The 20,551-nt window shown below is 49.0% G+C and overlaps 9 protein-coding genes across 9 annotated transcripts; 6 read left to right on the top strand and 3 right to left on the bottom strand.

Moving 5' to 3' along the window:
* Positions 1 to 781: 781 nt before the first annotated feature.
* LTR64_004568 (uncharacterized protein) lies at positions 782 to 1,245 on the top strand (the record flags this gene model as incomplete). Its single annotated transcript, XM_064898913.1, has 2 exons — positions 782 to 921; positions 993 to 1,245. The coding sequence occupies 2 exons, from the start codon at positions 782 to 784 to the stop codon at positions 1,243 to 1,245; spliced, it is 393 nt and encodes a 130-aa protein (XP_064754870.1).
* Positions 1,246 to 1,549: 304 nt separating this feature from the next.
* On the bottom strand, positions 1,550 to 2,467 carry LTR64_004567 (uncharacterized protein; the record flags this gene model as incomplete). Its single annotated transcript, XM_064898912.1, has 1 exon — positions 1,550 to 2,467. One exon carries the CDS (start codon positions 2,465 to 2,467, stop codon positions 1,550 to 1,552), a length of 918 nt encoding a protein of 305 aa, XP_064754869.1.
* A 2,171-nt stretch (positions 2,468 to 4,638) lies between these two features.
* PIN4_1 (Peptidyl-prolyl cis-trans isomerase pin4) lies at positions 4,639 to 6,498 on the top strand (the record flags this gene model as incomplete). Its single annotated transcript, XM_064898911.1, has 2 exons — positions 4,639 to 5,037; positions 5,086 to 6,498. The coding sequence occupies 2 exons, from the start codon at positions 4,639 to 4,641 to the stop codon at positions 6,496 to 6,498; spliced, it is 1,812 nt and encodes a 603-aa protein (XP_064754868.1).
* A 1,205-nt stretch (positions 6,499 to 7,703) lies between these two features.
* Positions 7,704 to 8,403, top strand: HTZ1 (histone H2A.Z; the record flags this gene model as incomplete). The annotated part of the gene is made up of 3 exons (XM_064898910.1): positions 7,704 to 7,805; positions 8,038 to 8,107; positions 8,156 to 8,403. 3 exons carry the CDS (start codon positions 7,704 to 7,706, stop codon positions 8,401 to 8,403), a joined length of 420 nt encoding a protein of 139 aa, XP_064754867.1.
* Positions 8,404 to 9,550: 1,147 nt separating this feature from the next.
* Positions 9,551 to 13,396, bottom strand: LTR64_004564 (uncharacterized protein; the record flags this gene model as incomplete). Its single annotated transcript, XM_064898909.1, has 2 exons — positions 9,551 to 13,303; positions 13,355 to 13,396. The coding sequence occupies 2 exons, from the start codon at positions 13,394 to 13,396 to the stop codon at positions 9,551 to 9,553; spliced, it is 3,795 nt and encodes a 1,264-aa protein (XP_064754866.1).
* A 1,563-nt stretch (positions 13,397 to 14,959) lies between these two features.
* On the bottom strand, positions 14,960 to 15,875 carry PRE6 (Proteasome subunit alpha type-4; the record flags this gene model as incomplete). Its single annotated transcript, XM_064898908.1, has 3 exons — positions 14,960 to 15,299; positions 15,347 to 15,794; positions 15,845 to 15,875. 3 exons carry the CDS (start codon positions 15,873 to 15,875, stop codon positions 14,960 to 14,962), a joined length of 819 nt encoding a protein of 272 aa, XP_064754865.1.
* A 331-nt stretch (positions 15,876 to 16,206) lies between these two features.
* On the top strand, positions 16,207 to 17,062 carry LTR64_004562 (uncharacterized protein; the record flags this gene model as incomplete). The annotated part of the gene is made up of 3 exons (XM_064898907.1): positions 16,207 to 16,569; positions 16,621 to 16,788; positions 16,835 to 17,062. The coding sequence occupies 3 exons, from the start codon at positions 16,207 to 16,209 to the stop codon at positions 17,060 to 17,062; spliced, it is 759 nt and encodes a 252-aa protein (XP_064754864.1).
* Positions 17,063 to 17,533: 471 nt separating this feature from the next.
* LTR64_004561 (uncharacterized protein) lies at positions 17,534 to 17,893 on the top strand (the record flags this gene model as incomplete). Its single annotated transcript, XM_064898906.1, has 2 exons — positions 17,534 to 17,809; positions 17,882 to 17,893. The coding sequence occupies 2 exons, from the start codon at positions 17,534 to 17,536 to the stop codon at positions 17,891 to 17,893; spliced, it is 288 nt and encodes a 95-aa protein (XP_064754863.1).
* A 519-nt stretch (positions 17,894 to 18,412) lies between these two features.
* Positions 18,413 to 19,353, top strand: LTR64_004560 (uncharacterized protein; the record flags this gene model as incomplete). The annotated part of the gene is made up of 2 exons (XM_064898905.1): positions 18,413 to 18,484; positions 18,562 to 19,353. The coding sequence occupies 2 exons, from the start codon at positions 18,413 to 18,415 to the stop codon at positions 19,351 to 19,353; spliced, it is 864 nt and encodes a 287-aa protein (XP_064754862.1).
* Positions 19,354 to 20,551: the final 1,198 nt, after the last annotated feature.

Here is a 20,551-nt window from a genome sequence, read left to right as displayed (position 1 = left end):
TTCTAGCTATACAAAGGTATTGTTATTAACATGTGATTCTATAGATTTTCTTGATTAGCACCGTCCTTTACCTTTCTCAGCTTCGCCTTTACTGCTGTCAGTAGATACTTATCGACTTTCTTACCCATTTTCGCTTCTCGACTACGAACATCTCTCAACTTGCCTCTCATTTCGATACCTCTCGCAACTATGGCCCAAGCAACATCCTCATCTATCGACGACAAGCTCTTTCTTATGACAATGGTGCTCCATACTCAGGTCCCGGTCACGAAGACCTGCACAGAAATTGCTGCCCAGCTGGGTGTTAAAGCGGGGACTCTACGGTGAGGTTTTCTTCCTATCCATGTGCCATCTTTGTGATAAAGTGTATATAACCAACATATCGTGTGCGCAAACACCACCTCGCTGACTTATATCATTCTTCAAATTTCTCCTGGAACCGAATATCTACTCTTCAAAGAGTGATTCCAAGAGCCTACCACCCGCCTTTAGGAGCCACTAGTTGGACGAGTCGACACTTAGGTAGCAAGCTGAAGTGAAAGTAAGGCTTTTACTTCACTAGCTCCGCCAGTTCTCCCTGCGTGCTGCCTATAGATCGACTTATTTCGATCGTCTTCTTCACCACTCCTACTTACCACTTCCGATATCCTCTTCCATCTCGATCGGTTTCGATCGTTTTTCCACTCTCGAGTCTTATCACATTCAGGATTATGACAAAATTCACTTCTATTCATTCCCACCACTAGGACATCTCCGAAGAAGAAAGCACTCCAACACCACAATGCCGTTCAAATGGACTCCAGAGGCGGAGCGAGAGATGCTGTTCCAAATCATCAAGAGCCTTGATATCAAGCCGCCCCAATCGATGTTTGCAGACGTGGCGGCCGTGATTGGCGGAGGCGTGAATGCTAACGCCTGCTCGTTCGTGTTTTCTATCCTACCAGCACTTTTGTCTTTCACTTTGTATAAGCACTAACACTATCCTCTCGCAGACAAAGATTCTACAAACTCAAGCGCGAAGCTGAGGCTCTGCATGCCAAAGCAGACGAGGGAGGCGTCGGCGTACCTAATACACCTTCCACCAAGAAGTCGGCGGCAAAGGCGAAGCCGACCCCCAAATCGTTGGGCAAGAAACGAAAAGCTGCGATTGCCAACGAGGACGATGAGCCAGACGCGATCGACACTCCTACTAAGAAACACAAAAAGGAGGAGGACGAGGACGAGGATGGTAACAAAGAAGACTAGAGAGTTGTGAATCAGCATACTTTTACCTACTAGTAGTGAGTACTATATTCTAGACACATGTTATGTGCCACAATGTAATGCATACATACGGCGATTACCACGACACAGAAGAGTCCGTGTAGGAGATGAGCGAGGACGAGGCAGAGGAAGTGTTATTCGAATCACTTTATGAACACTGCGAGTCGAGTGCTTGATGACTATACGACTGGATTGGCAGAAGATGCGATTGAAAGAGCTTATTTCAGTGCTTGTATAAGGAGAAGGTTAACATCGAAGAGTGAAGGGGGAAACGGAGTGCAGCGTCTTATGCAACAAGCTGTCCAATTGTCTTCTTGAAATCCATGACTAATTGTCCCCACTGCTTGCTGTTATTCTTTGTAAATTCTTGTGCCTTCCTTACAGCTTCCCAATCTTCCTTCATATGCTCAACACTCGTAGTTCCATTCAAGATTACAGTATTATCCAGTCCAAGTACGAGACAGTACAAAGCTTCAGCAGGCTGTACATCTAGCTGTCGAGACGTCTCCGCTAGGACCTTACTCTTAAACAAATTCGGATTCCCAGTCAGTGTCCAGAAACTCTGGTAGATGATCCCTCGTTCGTTACAGTACTTCCGTACCGCGGTGTCGTGTTTCGTTGCCGCGTAGAACCTGTTCTGTACGACGGCAGGCTTGACCGTGGCACGCTCATAGAGTTCCATTAAGGTGTACAAGTTCGTGTTGGAAATACCTAGGTTGCGAATTTTGTCGGGCACGTACTGTTCCAGTGCTGACCAGACTTCGAGCGTCTCCGGCATCGATGGCATTGGACTGTGCAGAACTAAGCTATCGAGATATGGCGTCTCAGATGAGGAAATAGTAAAGTTTCTTAAGGACGTCTCGATCGATTTCTCGACTTGTTCTCGTAGACTCGACTTTGGATTGTACGGAATATTGTTCGGATCCTGCCCATGAATCGATGTGAATTTGGTCTGGATGTATAGGTCTGAGCGGCTGATATTGCTGTTTAAAGAGAGGTATTTCCGAACTCCTTCGCCGACGAGGTCCTCCCGATAGTGTCGTGGTTGACAAGCTGTGTCGATCGCAGTAAAGCCGTTTTGTAGGGCTTGTAAGACTAAGGAAGCAGTGAGGTCTTTCTTCCAAGCTGTTCCGTAGACGAAGGCTGGAAGTGTAGTGGCAGATTTGCCAGGCAGTGGTAGGTGGCCGAACAGAGCGGAAGGCATGGTTGGTTGCACTAGTGGTACTCTAGTCAGTCTTGCATGCGACCTTAGGGACCTTTGCCTGTATCAACTTGAGTCACTCAACCCTACAATGTTGGTTTAGAGGTTCAATGCTTCAATGAGTTGTTTGCCCATCGAAATACACGTGTGTCCAACCTCATTCAGCTATGGCTGACACGATCATGACGCAAGCGATTGTCCTTCACCATACTATTGCTTTACTTCCTTCCTAAGAAGTTGTCAGATACGGAGTGCAGAGACATAGGAGCAGACAGATGTGGCATGGATTACTGATCGCAACGACGAGCATCAGGATGTTGAGATAAGGCTATCAGCGTCGAACTCGTGCATCTCGTTTATTGTGTGCACTTTATTCGAGGTCTCTACTGAGTCATTGAAGCGCTGGCCGTTGGTTTGTGTGAGAGGTGAGAGGCAGGCGGCCATGTCGTAAGCAGTCACCAGCATGCTTCATGGAGAGTTTCAATGAGATGCGCCTCCCAGGGCTTGCCGGGAATAACACGGGTCTACAATGTGGGAATTTTCCGACGGCTATTAATTCCAGTGTATTACCATACGTAGTTGCGAGAACGAGAGCACATTGTCAATATAGAAGACAACAGATTTCTGAGTCGGAAAGACTAGCGACATGGCTACGTGGAGACCAAGTAACCAGGACTCTCCTACTTGCAAGGACTGGTTCGTATCACCAATCTACCTGTGTTATAGGGCTGAGAGACAGCATCCGGTGCGCGTTGGGCATGATCCAGAATCCTGCTCACTTCGGCTGTCTAGGGATGTTGTCGTGCGTAAATTTCGTACTCGTATGATATGTGATTTGTGGTAACATGGGATATGATGTATCAATCGATACGACATAGAATCTGCCACAATCCATGATAGGCACAAGCCTGGGCATGCCAGGCTTTATCTTGGACCATTGGCCCAGGAGTCATGCGGTTGCACGAGCAAAAATAACTGTTGATCGACAAGGTTTCGAGCATGAGGGATGATCCGGACGGGCCAGGCGGACAGTGGAGAGACACCAAGCTAGAATATGGAATAGGAGAACCATTAGGGTGGAATTGAAGATGATGAAGACATGCACAAACGAAAGGCAATGGAGTAGATGAGATTGGGTGTGGCTCAAAAGCAAGGGAGGGGAACGGTTATGCAAGGAGGGAACGGGTCACAAGTCACAAAAAGGTGTCAAGTGCCTCAATCGACACAAGTCAGGTGCGTTGCAGTGGTTGTCTGCTACTGGAGAAGCTGCGAGGCGACGCGACCTCAGTTAGATCGTGCACGAAAGGCTTGACATATCGACCCAGCATGGATTGTGCGATCACAGATATTGATCGTTTTGGGTTGTGTTCAATCACCATGTCTATCGTACCATGCATCGTCTATAGTGAGGCGAAGGAGATTGGTTGGAACTGGCAAGGTGGTTTGTGGATTTCAAGACGTGGCGTGGACCTCAAACCTGCCCCTGTTGTTCAAGACGAATTGTGGAGGGTTTTCCAGGTTTGAAGATGAGGAAATCCGTGGCTTCTGAAGAGGTTCGATAATCAGGCAACGGTTGGCGTTCGGGCAGCCAGAAGAAGACACTAATAAAGAGCTCAAAGAGTTTCAATGCTTGGAACCGGGTATGGAGGAGCATTTTCTCCCTACTAACCTACGAGTAGAATACGCTCAGGCTAAGGCTCACGCTAGTCCACCTCAATCTCTCGTGGTTGCTTGAGATGTTTCCTCGTCCTTTACCACTTTTGCAGATTACTTTAATTCCTGTTTGTACTCAGCAGTACATCTTCCTTGTTACGATTCTGAAACCCATCGTTCTAGTTGTTATGTCTTTTCGATGAGTTTTTGATGCGACATTTGGCCACGACTGTGCGCGAATTCATGAATTTTTCCCACTCCTTGCATTGCGACGCTACCTAATCTCCTCTCCTCAACTTCTGCGAGTTCGAGCATCCCTCCTACTGTGCGCTTTACGACTTTGTGTGAGACAATCAGCAACTTTGAGGTAGGAACCTCGAGACTAGAGTTTAAACTTGATTTTCTGGTTCCGACCAGCAAGTCTGGCAAAATCCCTTGTTGTCAGGGATATTTGAGACGTATCAGGCCGTCGCGTTTGAACAGCAAGCAGGATCTGGAATTTGGTCGACTCAGCACAAGAGATGGCCACTTTTTCCAACATGAACGACGGCTTCTACGATGATCATCCCTCCCGATCACCTCGATCCTATCGCAATCCTCAGCTGAATCGAGCAAACTCTCGACCGATGGATAGCGCGTACGGGTCAATGCAGGGTGCCATGTTTGCAAACAATAATTCATTCAGCAATAACAGCAATGGCCAGAACCTACGTTTTGGTGTAGGACCATTTGGACCTCATATGCGGAACGGCATGCCTAATGGTCCGGTTGGCAGCGTGAATTTCCCATACGATTCAGCCGCAGCGCAGACCTGGAACGCTGGTTCTAACGGCCTTCCAAATTTTGGGGTAGGGCTGGGTGGCCACCAAGATCCTTCTCGTAGTGTTCGACCAAGTCGTGGTCGCGTTGGTCTGTCAAATGTGAGTTGAGTGTGATGTTTCTAGAACCAGTGACTAACCATGAAATAGTTGTGGGACGAACCTCAGTACGGCCAACAGCCATCGCTTCAGCTAGGTCGTCAGCCATCCCTTACCGGTCACCAGGACCAGCTGGACGATGACGAACTCATCCCTACAGCTATAGTAATTAAAAATATCCCGTTTGCTGTCAAGAAGGAGCAACTTGTCGAATTAATGGTCAACATGAACCTGCCCCTTCCGTATGCTTTCAACTACCACTTCGACAACGGAGTATTTCGAGGTCTGGCTTTTGCGAACTTCACCAGTCCGAACGAAACTGAACAAGTCATCCAAGCCTTGAACCATATGGAGCTGAGTGGTCGAAAGCTTCGTGTTGAGTATAAGAAAATGCTGCCACTGGCGGAAAGAGAGAGAATAGAAAGAGAGAAAAGAGAACGTCGCGGTCAGCTGGAGGAGCAGCACCGACCTCTTCCACAGAACCCGCTACATACCCAGCTGTCTATCTCTGCTTTGTCGCAGGCAAGGAATACTCCATCACCCCTTTCTCAACGACAGCCAGCTAGGCAAGCTCCATCAGCGGACATCGATATGAATGACCAGGTTACCCTTGACTTCTACACGCAGCTTACTCTCTTCAAGAACAGTACTGAGCCTGAGACTTTGATCTTCCCTCAAGATCTGCCACCTGAGCACCGTCGCCTCGTACACACCCTGGCTCATCATATGGGTCTCTCGCACACATCGCACGGAGCCGGTGAACAACGTCAGGTTCATGTTCAACGACCTGCACCAGGCTCAAACATCAGTCCACCTAATCCGGCCATCAATACCCGGCAACCACTGGCAAGAACCTCCACTTCCGACTTCGATGTCAGTCGCCCCTATGATGGACCAAGCTATGCTCAGCTACGTGGACAGGCTTCTGTGGGCTTGTTGGATGTCGGCGATAATAACGCGTTTGGTCGACCAGACAACGCTAACCTTCGCAATGCAAAATCATATGCTGATCTGAGATCGTGGAGTCCATCTCCTGCTCAATCCTCAGCTAGCTTCCCTGCTATCCAAGCTAACGGGCGCATTCACGCCATTGGTGATACAGTTGGCTCCAACACACCAACTCTGACTCCAGTACCATCAAACTCTGCTCTTGGCATTGGCAGAGATGAGCCATTCTTGATATCCGGATTCAATAACCTAAACATCGGTAACAACAACAGCCAAACAAGCCCTCGTCGTGGAAGAAGCCACTACTTCAACAGTACCTCGACCTGGGAGGACCAACCATCCTATCAAGCCACCGCACCAATTGGCAGCAAACGTACTGTAAGCATTGGTCAGGAGAATGGCGCACCACTCCGTCAATCTCGAGGACCCACCTCGAACGGTGTGATGGGCTTCCGTCGTCACAATGGACGTGGCAGCGATGAATTGCGATCTGCTACCTCAGCGATCGCCGAATGAAACTTTTTGAACAGATACCCCCTTCTACTGACGAAGCTCTTCGGAGCCTTTGATGAGATAAACGACCTGACGATGTGACGAATCAGCAGTTCTACCAGGACGGCAAAAGTTAGACGCACGAGGGCAGCCTTACGACTGCGCATATGAAACTCAACGGCTTAGAGACGAACACGACCAAGAATACCACGACCCTGTCACAACATCTGATAACCCCTTACGAACGAGGAAAGCGTGCAAAATTTGGGCACAGGAGTCATACTCGGTGCGGGAAATGCGATATGAGCATTTGTGCAAAAGATCTATTGGAGATACTGATTTAGTGACTTTGAAAGAATTGTTAAAGAGAGTAATTCTAAGTAAGCAACGAGATACATGGTGCAAGGACAATACAATGCATGAGAAGGTGTTCTACTGAGAGAAAGGTGTTTGTGCCATTAATAATAGCAAGAAATCTTGCGTCAATTAAGCATAAAGGTCATGGCATCGCCTTAGTCAATTAGTCTTATGCTCTTGGTATCTCACACACATATGGCAGTAACTTGATGCCACTAGTATATTGAGCCCTCTCGTGCCAGTAAGGTAGCCTCAGTGAAATGCTTTCGGAAAAGCTGCCTTTCCTGATACCCACGTGATGAGACTTTCGTTCTTTCCTACTGCCCAGCTTGAGCAAGACAATTGTAGCAGTTGTCCTATCTGTGTTGATAGCAGAAGCTTTGATACTTTGCCTAACGTTCTGTTCGTCGCCGGTCAAAGAATGTTGTTGATGAGCCATCATGCTGCTTGCACACATACCCTGTGCTGCATGGCAGCCTTCGTGCACTGAGAATTGGTAAGAACGACTCTGGAACGAGTTGAGAACTTCACAACCACGGATCCCGCTGTTATACAGTCTTCGATATTTATCTAGACTCATGTTGAATGGTAAGCAGCACAAATTCCGCATATTGACCATTTTGTAGGATAGTCCAGCTCATCCCAAGCATCACACACCATTGTTGTGACTTGGATTGAACAAGGAAATATGCCAAGCACGCAGTGGCCCCACCAGCAAACGCGCCTGCCTTCCATCATCCACTTCTCGGCTCTGTGACATCTTCCTTCATCAACCCCACGCGTCACTTTTCTTCACTTCACAGAATTGTGTCGCATACATATCACGTTCGCACTATATTCTCCCGGAACAGACGAATACCAAGTACAACACAATGGCAGGAGGCAAAGGAAAGAGTATTGGAGGCAAGGCGTCAGGCGCAAAGGACTCAAGCACGAAGACGCAGAAATCGCACAGCGCAAAGGCTGGTCTGCAGGTAAGTCGCCCTGTCAGCAGTCATATTGGGGTCAAGGTGAAGGTCGGGATCGAGAACGCGCGCGTTACTTGAGGCCATCGAGAGCGCTGGTTCCTGCCGACGCGTCGCGACCAGTATTCTGGGCTGCAGTCGGGTTTGAAACCAGAAAGCATAGCTTACGCGCCGAGCTTGTGACCCTAATCTGAATTGCGAATAACGCTATCATGACAACAACATACTGACGCGTTAACAGTTTCCATGCGGTCGAGTCAAGCGTTTCCTCAAGAACAACACTCAGAATAAGATGCGCGTAGGCGCAAAAGGTATGCCTGCCCTACCTGAGTCCGCGCTAGCTGCTGACGCGTTCTCAGCCGCCGTATATGTAACCGCAGTCCTTGAATATCTCACCGCCGAAGTCCTCGAACTTGCCGGCAATGCCGCGAAAGATCTCAAAGTCAAGCGTATCACGCCTCGCCACCTGCAGCTTGCTATTCGAGGCGACGAAGAGTTGGACACTTTGATCCGAGCCACAATCGCGTTCGGTGGTGTTCTACCCCACATCAACAGAGCGCTATTACTGAAGGTCGAGCAAAAGAAGAAGAAGGGAGCAGAAGCCTAAGAGATATGTGAAAAGTACGATACCAGGAAGCGCATGAAAGGTTTGAATCATTGTTTTCTTGCAACTATGTCGACAAGCAAAGCAAGCGAGCGAGCGAGCAGAAGTGAGGATAAGAGAAGCCACTACTCGTTCTTGGAGCATATGCTTCTCTATCACCTCTTGGCAGATATATACCCGTTTTCCTCAGTGCTTGCAAGTAGCCAGCAGGCACTTGGAAGGTGTACGTGGGGTGTTCGGTTTCGGGGGCGTGTTGGGTTGGCGGTTTGAATGCAAGTTCCTTCATTTTGTCACTTTTGCGCTTTGTTGTCGTATTTGTCGCGTTTTCGTCTGCTTGACTTACCTCTGCTACTTCCTCTCATGACAGAAAAGCAATTATCGTCGTCGCCCTCTGTTGACTCCATTAAGGATGAGCAGCGCCAACGATAGTAGCACCGACAACGAAGACGAGAATCCTGACAAGGGCACTTCCAAGAACATTCTCAAGAACGCTCACAAGAATACTGACGAAGACACTACTCACAAAACCACCAACCCATCCTCATCCTCATCTCCCACCCCTTTCTCCTTCACCTTCTCATCCCCACCTGACTTCTCATCCTCCTACCCATATCCATTCCTCTCACAATTCGATAACCCACAGATCCCAGCATCATCCCTCCAATCCTTCTACCGTTATCAACCTGGCCAACCACGGACCTCACCACCCAGTCCACCATTTCGAGGTCGAAGAAACGCAATCTCCGGCCCGTCAGGAAAGTACTGTGATACTGATACTGATCTTGAGTTGCCGTCTGCGCAGGAGCAGTCACGTCCTGTGGAACTTCCTGTACGGACAAGGAGTGATGGGACGGTGAAGGAGGCAGAGATGAAGGCAGAGTTCTCTGGAAATAAGGAAAGGCGTACGTGAAGAAAAAGCAAGTAGGCTCTAGTGGAAGATTCAAGACTGAGTCGCGGGTGAGAGATCGGGACGATGGAAAGAACGCGGTCTGTGGCTGCGAAACACGATAACAGGGTGATGATCTCTTGGATAGAGGAAATGGTCGAAGAGATCCAATTGAAAGGCTCTATATGCTCTCTCTCTGAGTTTCGTGCTGGTTTCATATGCCATTGGCATACGACCCAACATTCTTCGTTCTTGAAGGGAATTTTATTCCGCACTCCGAAAGAGTCGCCTAGCCTCTTCCCGTCCAATACCAAAACACTCCACAAGATAGCTAACACATCCTTCCTCAAGTATGCCTTTCCTCGTCTTCTCAAACTCGGCGTATACGCTTTTCAGAGTCTGTTTCCTTTTCGCCTCATCAACTTTCTTAATCTGAAGCTTGAAGATCCCGCTCACTGGACGATGATCAGAATAGTATACTCTTTCGTGACGACGATATTCAAGCTGCTTGACCCTGCCAGCAGAGGAGCGGAACAATAGACGATCGCACCAGGCTGGACTACGTTTCTTATCCGAAGAATCGTACCTGTCACTACCGACATCATATTTGTATGTTGGTGGGAATGTGATAGGAAGCTCGGTGAAGGGTGCTAAACGGAAACCAGCAACACGACGCCTTGAGACATTGAGTTGGTCTCTTTCGAGGAGTTTGGACAAGTCGCCAGATTCAATTTGCTTGACGACTGTCGCTCTGGACATAGTGTCAATACGATAGTTGAGGTCACCATTCAAGATGCAAACTTCGTGGTCAAGTATTTGTGTGCCGTCGCCACCTCCCACATAGTGGTTCGTACGGACATCCACGTCGAGCTCCGACGGTAGTGATTCTGCCTCGAGGATTGTCGCGACGTCGTTGTTGCGATGAGAGGTATGCGACTGACCAGCTGCTAAATGACAATTGATGAAGCATAAGCTTGAGGAATCGAGAACGAAGCGACACAGAAGAGCGCCTTTGTTGCCGTAATGCCCACCCATACCACATTTGACGTCTGATCCTGCGTGATTGGTGACATTGCGTCTCTCGTTAGCACGCACGAACACACACTGAAGGAGCCCTATTAAAGACGACGTATGGAGCTCGGTGTACTCGTGTTGAGGAATGTATTTGTTAATGCTTCGTGCCAAGTAGTCTCGCCAATCTCGATACACTCTAGATTGGTATTGTTGATCGGCAGCCTTGTTCTCCTTCTTCTTGCCAAAGCCAAGAATGGACTTTGCAGTTACTGTACGATCTTCGAGATCCACCACCTCTTGGAAACCAAAGACAAGAATTTCGGGAGGGCTTGGTTCATCTGCATGTATCGCATCCGCAATGAAGTCTGTTCGGAGAAGGGCTGGATTAGTGGCACCACAATTCCAGGTCGTCACTGACGCTCGGATTGTTCTGAAAGTACAGTAGTCAATATCTCTTTCGTGCATTCTGTTCTCGACCCAGTCATCCTCTAGCATGCCATCCCACAGTCGAACGTGCTGATCATGACCAGTAGTGGCCACTTGCACGCGACCAAGCAGCCAGACACTACTTCGATCAAGGACAATACCTGTTGCCGGGCCTTCATGGGCTTTCCAATCCTTCTTGATCTGCCAGGGAGTAGTCGAAATGTCGTAAACGTATACCTTGCCAGTTTTGTAAACTGCCCACAAGTTCTTGCCGACCATGGTCATGGAATTAATTTTGTAGTCACTGATCTTCATGCTGCCAAGGCAAGAATGATCCTTGAGTGAGTACATCGTGACCTTTCCATCGGTGTGTCCGAGGTAGACTTTCCCTTCAGCCTCTGAGAAGGTGCCACAAGTCACATCACCTGCGCTCGATGAAGTTTGGAGAGGACCTTTGTGCACATTGAATGTCGAGTCGCGACCAGGACGATACACCCTGACCTCCTTGCCAGACATAGCCCAAAGCGTATCTTGCACCACCATAGCGTGCGTGGGCCTGATGGAGAGCTTATGCGAGATTGGCGTGTTTTTCATACTTGGTACTCCTGTCTCGCCCGCCTCCCAGACAAACAATTTGCCAGCTTCATCAAGGGTCCAGACGTCTTTTTGATGCCTCATGATACGCAGAATCTCAGTTCTATTGTGAGCAGAACTGGTGGCGATTGTTGCATGACTTTCCAGGTCGATCTCTTGCAGATCACCAATGTTGTTACCGATCCAGATTCTTTTGCCCTCAGATTTGATGTCTGCTCCGGGCTTGAATATCACAGCCGTCTGTTTGACGGTCTCGCCGTGGTTCAATGCAAGGACCTCTTCGCCGGTTTCGAGGTCGAGTATCCTTGTATGATAGCTCGCAGTGCAGTATAGTCTTCCACAAATATCGAAAGCTTTACCGTCAGTCTTGGTATAAAATTGCCATCTCTTAGGGTGATATTGCGGTGGTCGACGGTTAGTGTGACTGCCGTCAGGGTAATCGTGCCGGGTCGTGACTGGCTCTGGCTGTAAGTCCTCGGCATCATCTGAATCATCACGGATTGGAGGATTGACGTCGAACGACCTTCTTCGACTAGGTAAAGACGGCGGTATGTTGGACGGTTCCAACGCCTCAAAGTCAGCATTATGAAAGGTTTCGCGTTTTGGAGGAGGTGGAAATCTGACATCTGAAGAAGACGGGATTGCCTGCCTAGGGACGTCCTCAGACCTTCGTGCTGGTGTAGTGCTTGAAGTAATGGAGGGGACCCGTGGAGCCGGAGGTGCTTTCATGATACCTGGAGCATAAGTTGGACGCTTTGAGTCTTCGGTTGGACGTGGCGGAGGTATTCTAGGAATCGTTCGTTGGAGTAGGTCCGGTCGAGCGGGTTCTACAAGCGTGCTTGGAAGACTGGCTTCTGAGAATCCAAGCATACGTGCATCCTTGTGGGAGCCTTGTTGCGGCAAGGTCTCTGGTTTTGGTGGAGATGCTCTGTTCTGAGGCATCGATGGTGCTGTTTGACGATTTGTTGGTGTACTCGCACCAAAACCTAGCTCACGAGGATCCCTGGGGGGTGCTGTCGTTGCTGGTGGGGTGCTTCGTGTCGGTAAAGGAGTGCTTTTTGCCTCTCTGCTGGGTGGTCGAGGTGGTTCAGTGGTAAAGCCGAGCTGACGAGGATCCCTCCTTTCAGTGTTTGTCTTCGGCTGACTAAACCCAAGACTTCTTGGATCGCGTTGAGATTGGTGGATACCTGCATCAGTGGTTTGTGCTACAAGGCCTTCAGCAGATCTGCCTAACACGTCAACCGATCTTCTTTCGCCCGACTGTCTTTGAGGCTCGACGGGAGCTTGTTCCTCATCACTGCTAGGTGGAGTACTGAAAGGGGACACTCTTCTCTCATTCAAAAAGGATAAAGGTCTCGCAGACAGGTCAGAGTTGGGCGTAGATGCAATGTTCAGTGGTTTGGCAGGAACCTTAGGCTTGTCTGCTCGGTTGATTGGGGGAGGTATAGGAGATTTTGGTCTTACGGTAGGCTGAATAGGCGCAGAGTTGGAAGTGGGATCAGGTATTTCATCGCCTGGAGTAGGTGGCTTGCTAGAAGACCTACTGCCGTGCTGGGAGACCAGGGCTTTGACCTTGCCGAAAGGTGTGGTATCATTCCTTTCTGGTGAGCGCGATTTGGGTCGAGCAAACAGGGTTCGTGGGGGTGACTTAGGCGAGTCTACCTGAACAGACGGTGTAAGTTTAGGCGAAGACTGTATTAACATGGAAAGCGGTCTCTTGTGGTTCGATCTCGAAGGCGACTCAGAACCTCTAGGGGCTGGGCCCGGAGTTCGAGGTCCATTCTGAATATCAATCTGCTGAGTTGACCAGGGAGATTGTGGTCTTGGTAAGTCGAACGATGCTCGTACTGTGGCAGGCGGCTGTTTGCTTGGGTCGACAGGCCTCAGGCCTGGTGTAGACTGCTTAGTGGTGGTGCCATCGCTGCCAGATGGGTTCGGGGTTTGAGGATTTTCGAATTTGGCCCTCAAGGAGGACACGGGTTTCTGGCAGTGGTCAGACATGGCAGGCACGACTCAAATTGCAAGTATACGCACAATAGAAGCAGTATCTGGACCTTGGTCGCCATCTCTTTCCATGATCGTCTTGCATGGTCAGAGGTCTGCAAATCAGCCTACCGCGAACTTCCGCATTAACGCACACATTAATGACTTGACGTGTCTTGTGTAATCTATATCCGCGAAAAACAGGCCTGCCTGGTGTGGTGGTAGAGGTTGAAGTGATCGAATTGGAGCTGAGCGCAAGCCACGAAACGGATGTTTGTTGCTATGATGTGTAAAGTCTGCCGACTAGCGCACGAAGGTCGGATTGTAGCGGCTTTGTTTGGAATATACGCATACGCGAACGGTGGTTGAGGGAATACCAAGTCATTCACGCGGTCTTTGTGGTTTCACGTGGAATGCGCAGCACATACGCAAGTAACGTAGTGGTTCCACCTTTTTGGACTACTAAGCGAGTCCGCCAGGCACTAAAACTCCGCCGACCCCTCCCCAGGCCCTGCATTCTCCGCTCCCCAAAGATCGGCGCTTGCTATAGAATGTTGTAACTTTTTGCAATAGCAGCGTCTTTCCAACTAAACAGGCTTTACAATGTGGTAAGGGAAAATTTTGCTGCAAGAACAACTTGACTAAAATCTGAAGCGTGCATGTTTTGAACGCACAAGTGTCTATCAGATCGCCATGCTGTATGTCCACATTATCGTGATCCTGTAGGATACACTGACATAGGAGAAGGCCGCAAGTGGTTCGACTGCGCAGAGTGCCATGCTGAAAAGGAGACACATCCACTACAACGTACTACACAAATGACCTTTGCATGTAAAAAGTGTAAAAAGGCTTTCCGGGTGAATATGGAAGACTTCGAAGAGAGGCACGTGAAAAGCCCAGTCAGTGTATTCTAAGTCTGATAGATGACCAGTGACGAATATTGTCCTCATTGTGACAACCATTTCGTGCTCGAAGCCAAGACACCACAAGCAGCGTTGAAAGTGGAAAGTGAGGATACAAGAGTCGACGCAAGGTAGGCAAGTTAAGTCTGACTAACGGCCCAATTCTAACGTAGCCAGGATGATCAAGGACGACCGAGTCCAGCAAAAGGACTACAAGTCGATTTTTGACGTAGGAACGTCTGCGGACAGGCTTGGTTGAGGCTAAGTGCGAGGGCTAAACAATCGTTTCGAACCAAATCTCGGAAAGACGATACTATACAGCGCCACTCAAAATAAGCGGTTCTGTCTCGGGTATGCTTGAGGATTGTGTGCAGGACAACCCTGAACTACCCGTACGAAGATACCCTGCGGAAAAGTGGTCAAGCTATGGAGAAACAGATGTTGGACACTCTGAGCTGGCGGCCAGATTGTGAGAGCTTTGAGCCAATACACCGGCCGAAGGAGATGTGAGCATATGCATCATTGGTCCAGAGATGTGTTCAAACTGTCGCACCCTTTTAATGAGCGAGAGACCATCCTTGGCCTGCCGTGTCGAACTTGAACACGGGATCTCGTGAAGCCGATACACTGGCTCTATCAGCGAAGAAAAGGGATACCTGGGAAAGGGCAAGCATCGCATTCTGCTAATTCAAAGCAAACAACTCCATGCCATGCTGACCACAAACTCCGTCCCATTGTACAACACATATTTGTATTAGACGCCGGTCGAGCCTTCTTGCTCTGTGACAGGCCTCGATGGCAAAGAAGCTGCACCAGCTGGCCCGCCTCGACCAGGCTTCTTCTTAGCTTGCTCCTCCTGCTTCTCTGCCTCTATAGTCTTGACATATTGCTCTATTTGCTCGGCTGGCAGCATTTCTATCGTCTTGCCTGGTGCCATGATTGCAATTTCGATGTTCTTTGCTCCTGTCTGTACCACTTCCAGTAACGACTTGACCGTCAGCGAAATTGTGGCTTCTCGGTCCATGTCGTCCTTGTGGTTTCGTTCTAGGAACTCCCTGACAGTCTTGCTCGATCGACCGATGGCGTTGGCTTTCCTAGAACGCTGTCAGTGTTGTCGGCATCAGGGCTTGGAAATGCTTACCATGCTGAGTAAATTCCCGAAGGTTCTGTCTGGTACAGCTTTGGCTCGGTTTCACCCTTGTCAAATCCGATGATGAGAGTACTGATGCCAAAAGGTCTTACACCACCGCTCTGCGTATATCTCTGCTGTACACCGGCGACGTACTTTGTGATGTATTCGATGGTAACTGGATCCTCGACCGTCAGACGATGCGATTGAGCTTCCAGTCGCGCCTTGTCAATCAGGATACGTGCATCAGCATTGAGACCAGCAAAGGCCAGACAGACGTGAGTATCGATCAGACCAATCTTGGACGGCGTTATCCTTGTATCTTGTAGTTTCATAGCTGATCTCTTCTCGCAACCAAGTACAACAATATCCTTTCCTTTCACTCCAACAGCACATGTTCCTCTCTTCACTGCTTCGAGTGCATATTCGACCTGAAACACGTGCCCATCAGGACTGAACACTGGTCTTGTTAACGCTGTCTCTAAGAGTTTGCCATGGGACAGACCATACCTGAAAGTGCTCGATCGTAGCCCGAAGCCATAGTGAATTATTATTTGTGTTTCGTGCAGTTTTGCTGACCCGTATTCGAAGGCAATATAAGACAGAGTCGACTGGCAGGCTTGTTCGTAGAGTCTGATCTTTGCGGACAAGTAGATTATGATTGTGGTTAGTATTCAGTATTGTAGCAAGCACACCCGCCGCGTCGACCTGCGATTGCCTTGGGACGAGGCTACGTCGGTCAAGGGTCCACCAAAACTGCATTTCCACGCCGATTGGCTGAGAGCTCGACTTGATCGTTCAGTAGCAACCTCTCGATCTCAGTATATACGAGCTTTACGGGTCCATACCACAGCACCTATACAACATAAACAATGTCGGCCTCAATATCAGTCGCGCGACTGCGCCTGCAGTCGGTGACTCAAAGATCTTCCAAACAAGCAATCCGTTCCTTCACATCAACTACTCCCTTCGCACGACAAGGAAGTGGGGAGGTTAGAGCACCAGTCAATGACCCTACAACAAGAGTTACTCCTCCCAATGTGTCCAAGACAAACGAAACTCCGGTAGACAGTTATGGTCTCAGGGATGCGCCACTACAGGAAATGGCTACGGACGCGGAAAAGAAGAGGCAGATGCAAGCTCCGAACAGACAGGGAGTTTGGTCACGCAGTCAGATGCCTCGAGAATTGGCCATGTCAGGTCCTCGATTCGAGCAGACTATCATAGACGCACAAGTGAGCTTGCATGCTGTCGAGTAGGCAGGCCATAATCACTGACGAGATCAGCCACGACCTTATGCAGCAATCGAGCTCATTCACAAACAACCAGTAAGATGGGTTGACGGTCATTATGTCGCCTGTGACGGCGGTGGTGGTCCACTTGGCCACCCAAAGATCTTCATCAACGTCAATCAGCCAAAAATCAATTGGTGTACCTATTGCGGGTTGCCATATGTAAGTATAGGTTGTGCACAATCAGAATTGTATCTAATACGACTAGGCTCAAAAACATCACAGAAAATACTTAGAGTCACTACCTAAGGAGCAACTCGCTTTTCCACTATATCCAACTGGTGACCCTGATGAGGTCGCTATGCCGAAGACGAAAACTCAGATGGGCGAAATTCAAGGCGAATTCCCTGCGCTCAAAGGCGAGCTGGACGCCAATTCTATTCCTCAAGACGACACTTCAGACAACAAGGAGGATCGAGCTTATGCCAACAGATAAGCCTAACTTTCGGCTGTTCTGCAATGCTAAATCGGTGTTGAATTGTATATATGCAAGGGAAATGCATTCGTCTCATCACAATCTGGCTTCGTGGATTTGTTTCCCTGCTTTGAAACACATTGATAGCTATTAGGAGCTGACGTTAGCAGTATTCGCCGAGAGCAGCGTTGGTCTTTGTGCTAACTGTTACAGCAGAAGCGTGCTCGGAGCTATTTCTTGCGAACTCCCGATAATCCACTATGACGTTCTTATTACTCGAAATCGCAGTTCATTTCTCAAGAACGAGCAATGCCTTCAATCACACAGAACCACCACTTTTCCACGATCCTCATACTCATCTTTCTGGTAGCCCTCTTTCCTGGCGCACCACAGTTCCTACTCCTCCTACCGTTTCGCGCCATCTTCTCGAGCAGTACGCCAGTTGTGACCTCGATCACTTGTCCAGCAGGCTGCATCCCTAACACTCCCAACATGTCTTGGTTTCAGAAATCCTTCACACTGCCCTCGAAGTCAAGAGGCTCATACTTGATCACTGATGAGGTAGTGAAGAACTTGCCAGAAATCAAAGACTACAAAATTGGACTTCTCAATCTCTTTGTTCAGCATACCTCGTGCGGTCTGTCGCTCAATGAAAACTGGGACAGCGACGTAAGAGAAGACATGAGTGATGCTCTAGACAGACTGGCACCGGAGGACAAGAAGGGCACACTTTATCGACATTCGGCAGAAGGTCTGGATGACATGCCAGTAGGTTGCTAAGCACAAATATATTGAGGTAATACTAAGATGAGCAGGCACACATTAAATCAGCGCTTGTAGGTGCGAGCGTGACAGTTCCGATCTCGAACGGCAAGCTCAATACAGGAACGTGGCAAGGAATATGGTATCTCGAATTTCGGGCTTCGAAGCACTCGAGGAAAGTAGTTGCCACCATACAAGGCGAGAAGGCATAACGTAGTATGAGTATCCATGATGATTTGCGGGTTCGTCTGCTTAGCGACTTTACAATATCGTATTCGAGTGGGAGTATTCTGGGATTGTGAGCGGGCTGGCGACAGTCTTTCATCAGCTACAAACAATGTATGAACTCTTCTTTCTGTAATGTATTCGCCTCGTGTCGCCAATGACACTCAAGAGTAAGTAGGATGACTTCGCGTATTTTGGAGCTTCCTTCAACTCGGGGACTGAGCTTTCTTTTTCTGTTCAGGTTATCGCAATAATTTGGCTCCGATACAGTTTTATTCACTGTAGAATCCTCCGCCTCACCACGGCACCATTCCCAGATCGAACTTCCAACACATCTCCTACTTGCGTATATCGCATACAAACATCCCATAACATACAGACACAATGTCAGGCGCAACCACACCGCGCCTCGATGCGCCACCAAAACAGATGTCCAGCCGACTACTGACCATGAAGGTACCGTAGAACCATCAACAATCCCAAACAACAGCCTCTCACAGCCATAATAGAACCAACTGACAGCTCCTACATAGTTCATGCAAAGATCAGCCACGGGCACACCCACGACCCCCTCCTCAGAACCAACATCCAAGCGACGCAAAACAACACATACTACTACAACCCCAGACTCCTCCGTCCCAACCACACCCATTTCCGAACCTCGCCTCTACGCTGACAAATCTGATGTGCGCGCCGCTATAAAAGCAAACTCTGCGTATGAGGCGCTATTGGCGGCGAGGAGATCGGAGCTTGGGTTTGCGAATAATACGGTTGAGACGGAGTGGGTGTTGGATGTGGATTGGCCTGTTGAACGGCAGGATGAAGACGGAGATGAGGAAGATGATGATGCTACGACTTCAGGGTCAGACGACGAGGGGGTTGAGGGCAACGGGAGGCAGACGTATGGTGCATTCAAGCGCAAGAAGAAGGGTGGTGTGACTACCACGATTGAGACGAGTACACCTGCGCGCGAAACGGATGGTCTTGATTTCGACTTTCTGGATTCCGAGGAAGAAGGGGAAGCATTTTCAGATGAGGACGACGACGACGAAGATGAGACCAGTCGAACACGCTCGGGCAAGAAGCGGAAATCTACGACGGGGCTCGATCTTGACGACGATGTGGCCATGTCAGCGCTCGATAAAGTTGATCTGTCTAAGTCCAGCTACGCGAAGTCGAAGAAGGCTGGCTTGCCGTTCACAGGCGCGAAACCTAACCACAAGCCTGCATTCGATCGAGGTCGGCATCACAACGATCGTAGGGGTAACAAACACCCGAAGAAGGACAAGGGCAGAGGCAAGCAATATGGGAAGAAAGTGAAGTGATTGTATCTGTCCGTATGGACTACAAACAAGTGAGTAATCTTTCCGGAGATGATACTTCGAGCACTGTCGAGGCTTTGGCGATACAGCACTTCAGCGACCTCGGTGTTACGACTTCGTTAAGTACGACCCTTCGTGTTGTTGGCGGTTTTCGCTGTTCTTTCCCCTGGTTTCAGACAAGGACGCGCTACGTGATGAACAGTATGGTGGTAGAGTCCACAATGCACCCTGAGGACGTCGCTGGTCAACACCCCAGACTCGCAAGTCCTTTATATCAACGGAATTCTCGACTCGTAATACTCCGTGCCATCGTCTCAAGGGAATCCATCGCAAGGATCTGACGCGTAGATTCTCGTTGGTGCAGTGCTGGGTACTCTGGCCGCAACATTGCGATTCGCCCGAACAACATCGATATGAAACTCGACACGGTTTCTTGTTGTACTGGTTCATGCAAAGAATGATGTCGGTCAATGCCTGGGTGTGGTTCGCCAACACTGTTAGATATCCAGTCAAGGTTGTTTCACACTCCGGCGATGTGACCAGGTCTCGCACACAGCTCTTGAGCACCATTTGATAATATGGTGTATGACTCAAATCCAACTCCCACATTCCGAGTAAACTGACCATAGATAGAGTTGGCTTGTCTGAAATAGTCATTCGAGCTATCTCGTTGCTCACAATATGGTTCTGAAGCTCGAACATCATAAGCTGATCGGCGGCTTTGTATGCTGAGAGAGAAATAGCTGTTGCTTGTTTCGTATTCGCATCGCACAGCCTACACAATCTTTCAGGCAGGTCACCAGAATACATCCAATCAAAAATGACCTGGAAACCTTCTAAGTTGACCTCTCTTAGCGACAACGGCTCGTTCTGCTGGCCGTCCCAGCACTCTTTCAGACGGATCTCGAAATATGGACACTTTTCGAGCAGGAGAGTTCTGTGGATGTGGAAGACCTGTTCCTTAGCACCGACCAGGACGGCGACGACAGGTTCTTTTGCATGTCTAATTTATGTCAGCTTTCGATTGAAACTTAAGTTATCGAAAAACTTACTGCGATACTTCAATCGTCTTTGTCGCCATATCACCGACTTGGGTGGATCAAAGAGATTGGCTAATTGAAGCGCTGGACCGAACTGTATCGGACTGGACACGGTGAAGGGTTCTGTACCGAACTGATCCTGAGTCTGGTTTGTTAGACGC

The sequence above is a fragment of the Lithohypha guttulata genome (assembly GCF_036872675.1).
Source record: "Lithohypha guttulata strain CCFEE 5908 chromosome Unknown scaffold_3, whole genome shotgun sequence".
Classification (NCBI taxonomy): Eukaryota; Fungi; Ascomycota; class Eurotiomycetes; order Chaetothyriales; family Trichomeriaceae; genus Lithohypha; species Lithohypha guttulata.
Note: the sequence above shows the minus strand (reverse complement) of the source record. Positions and strands in the feature narration are given on the sequence as shown.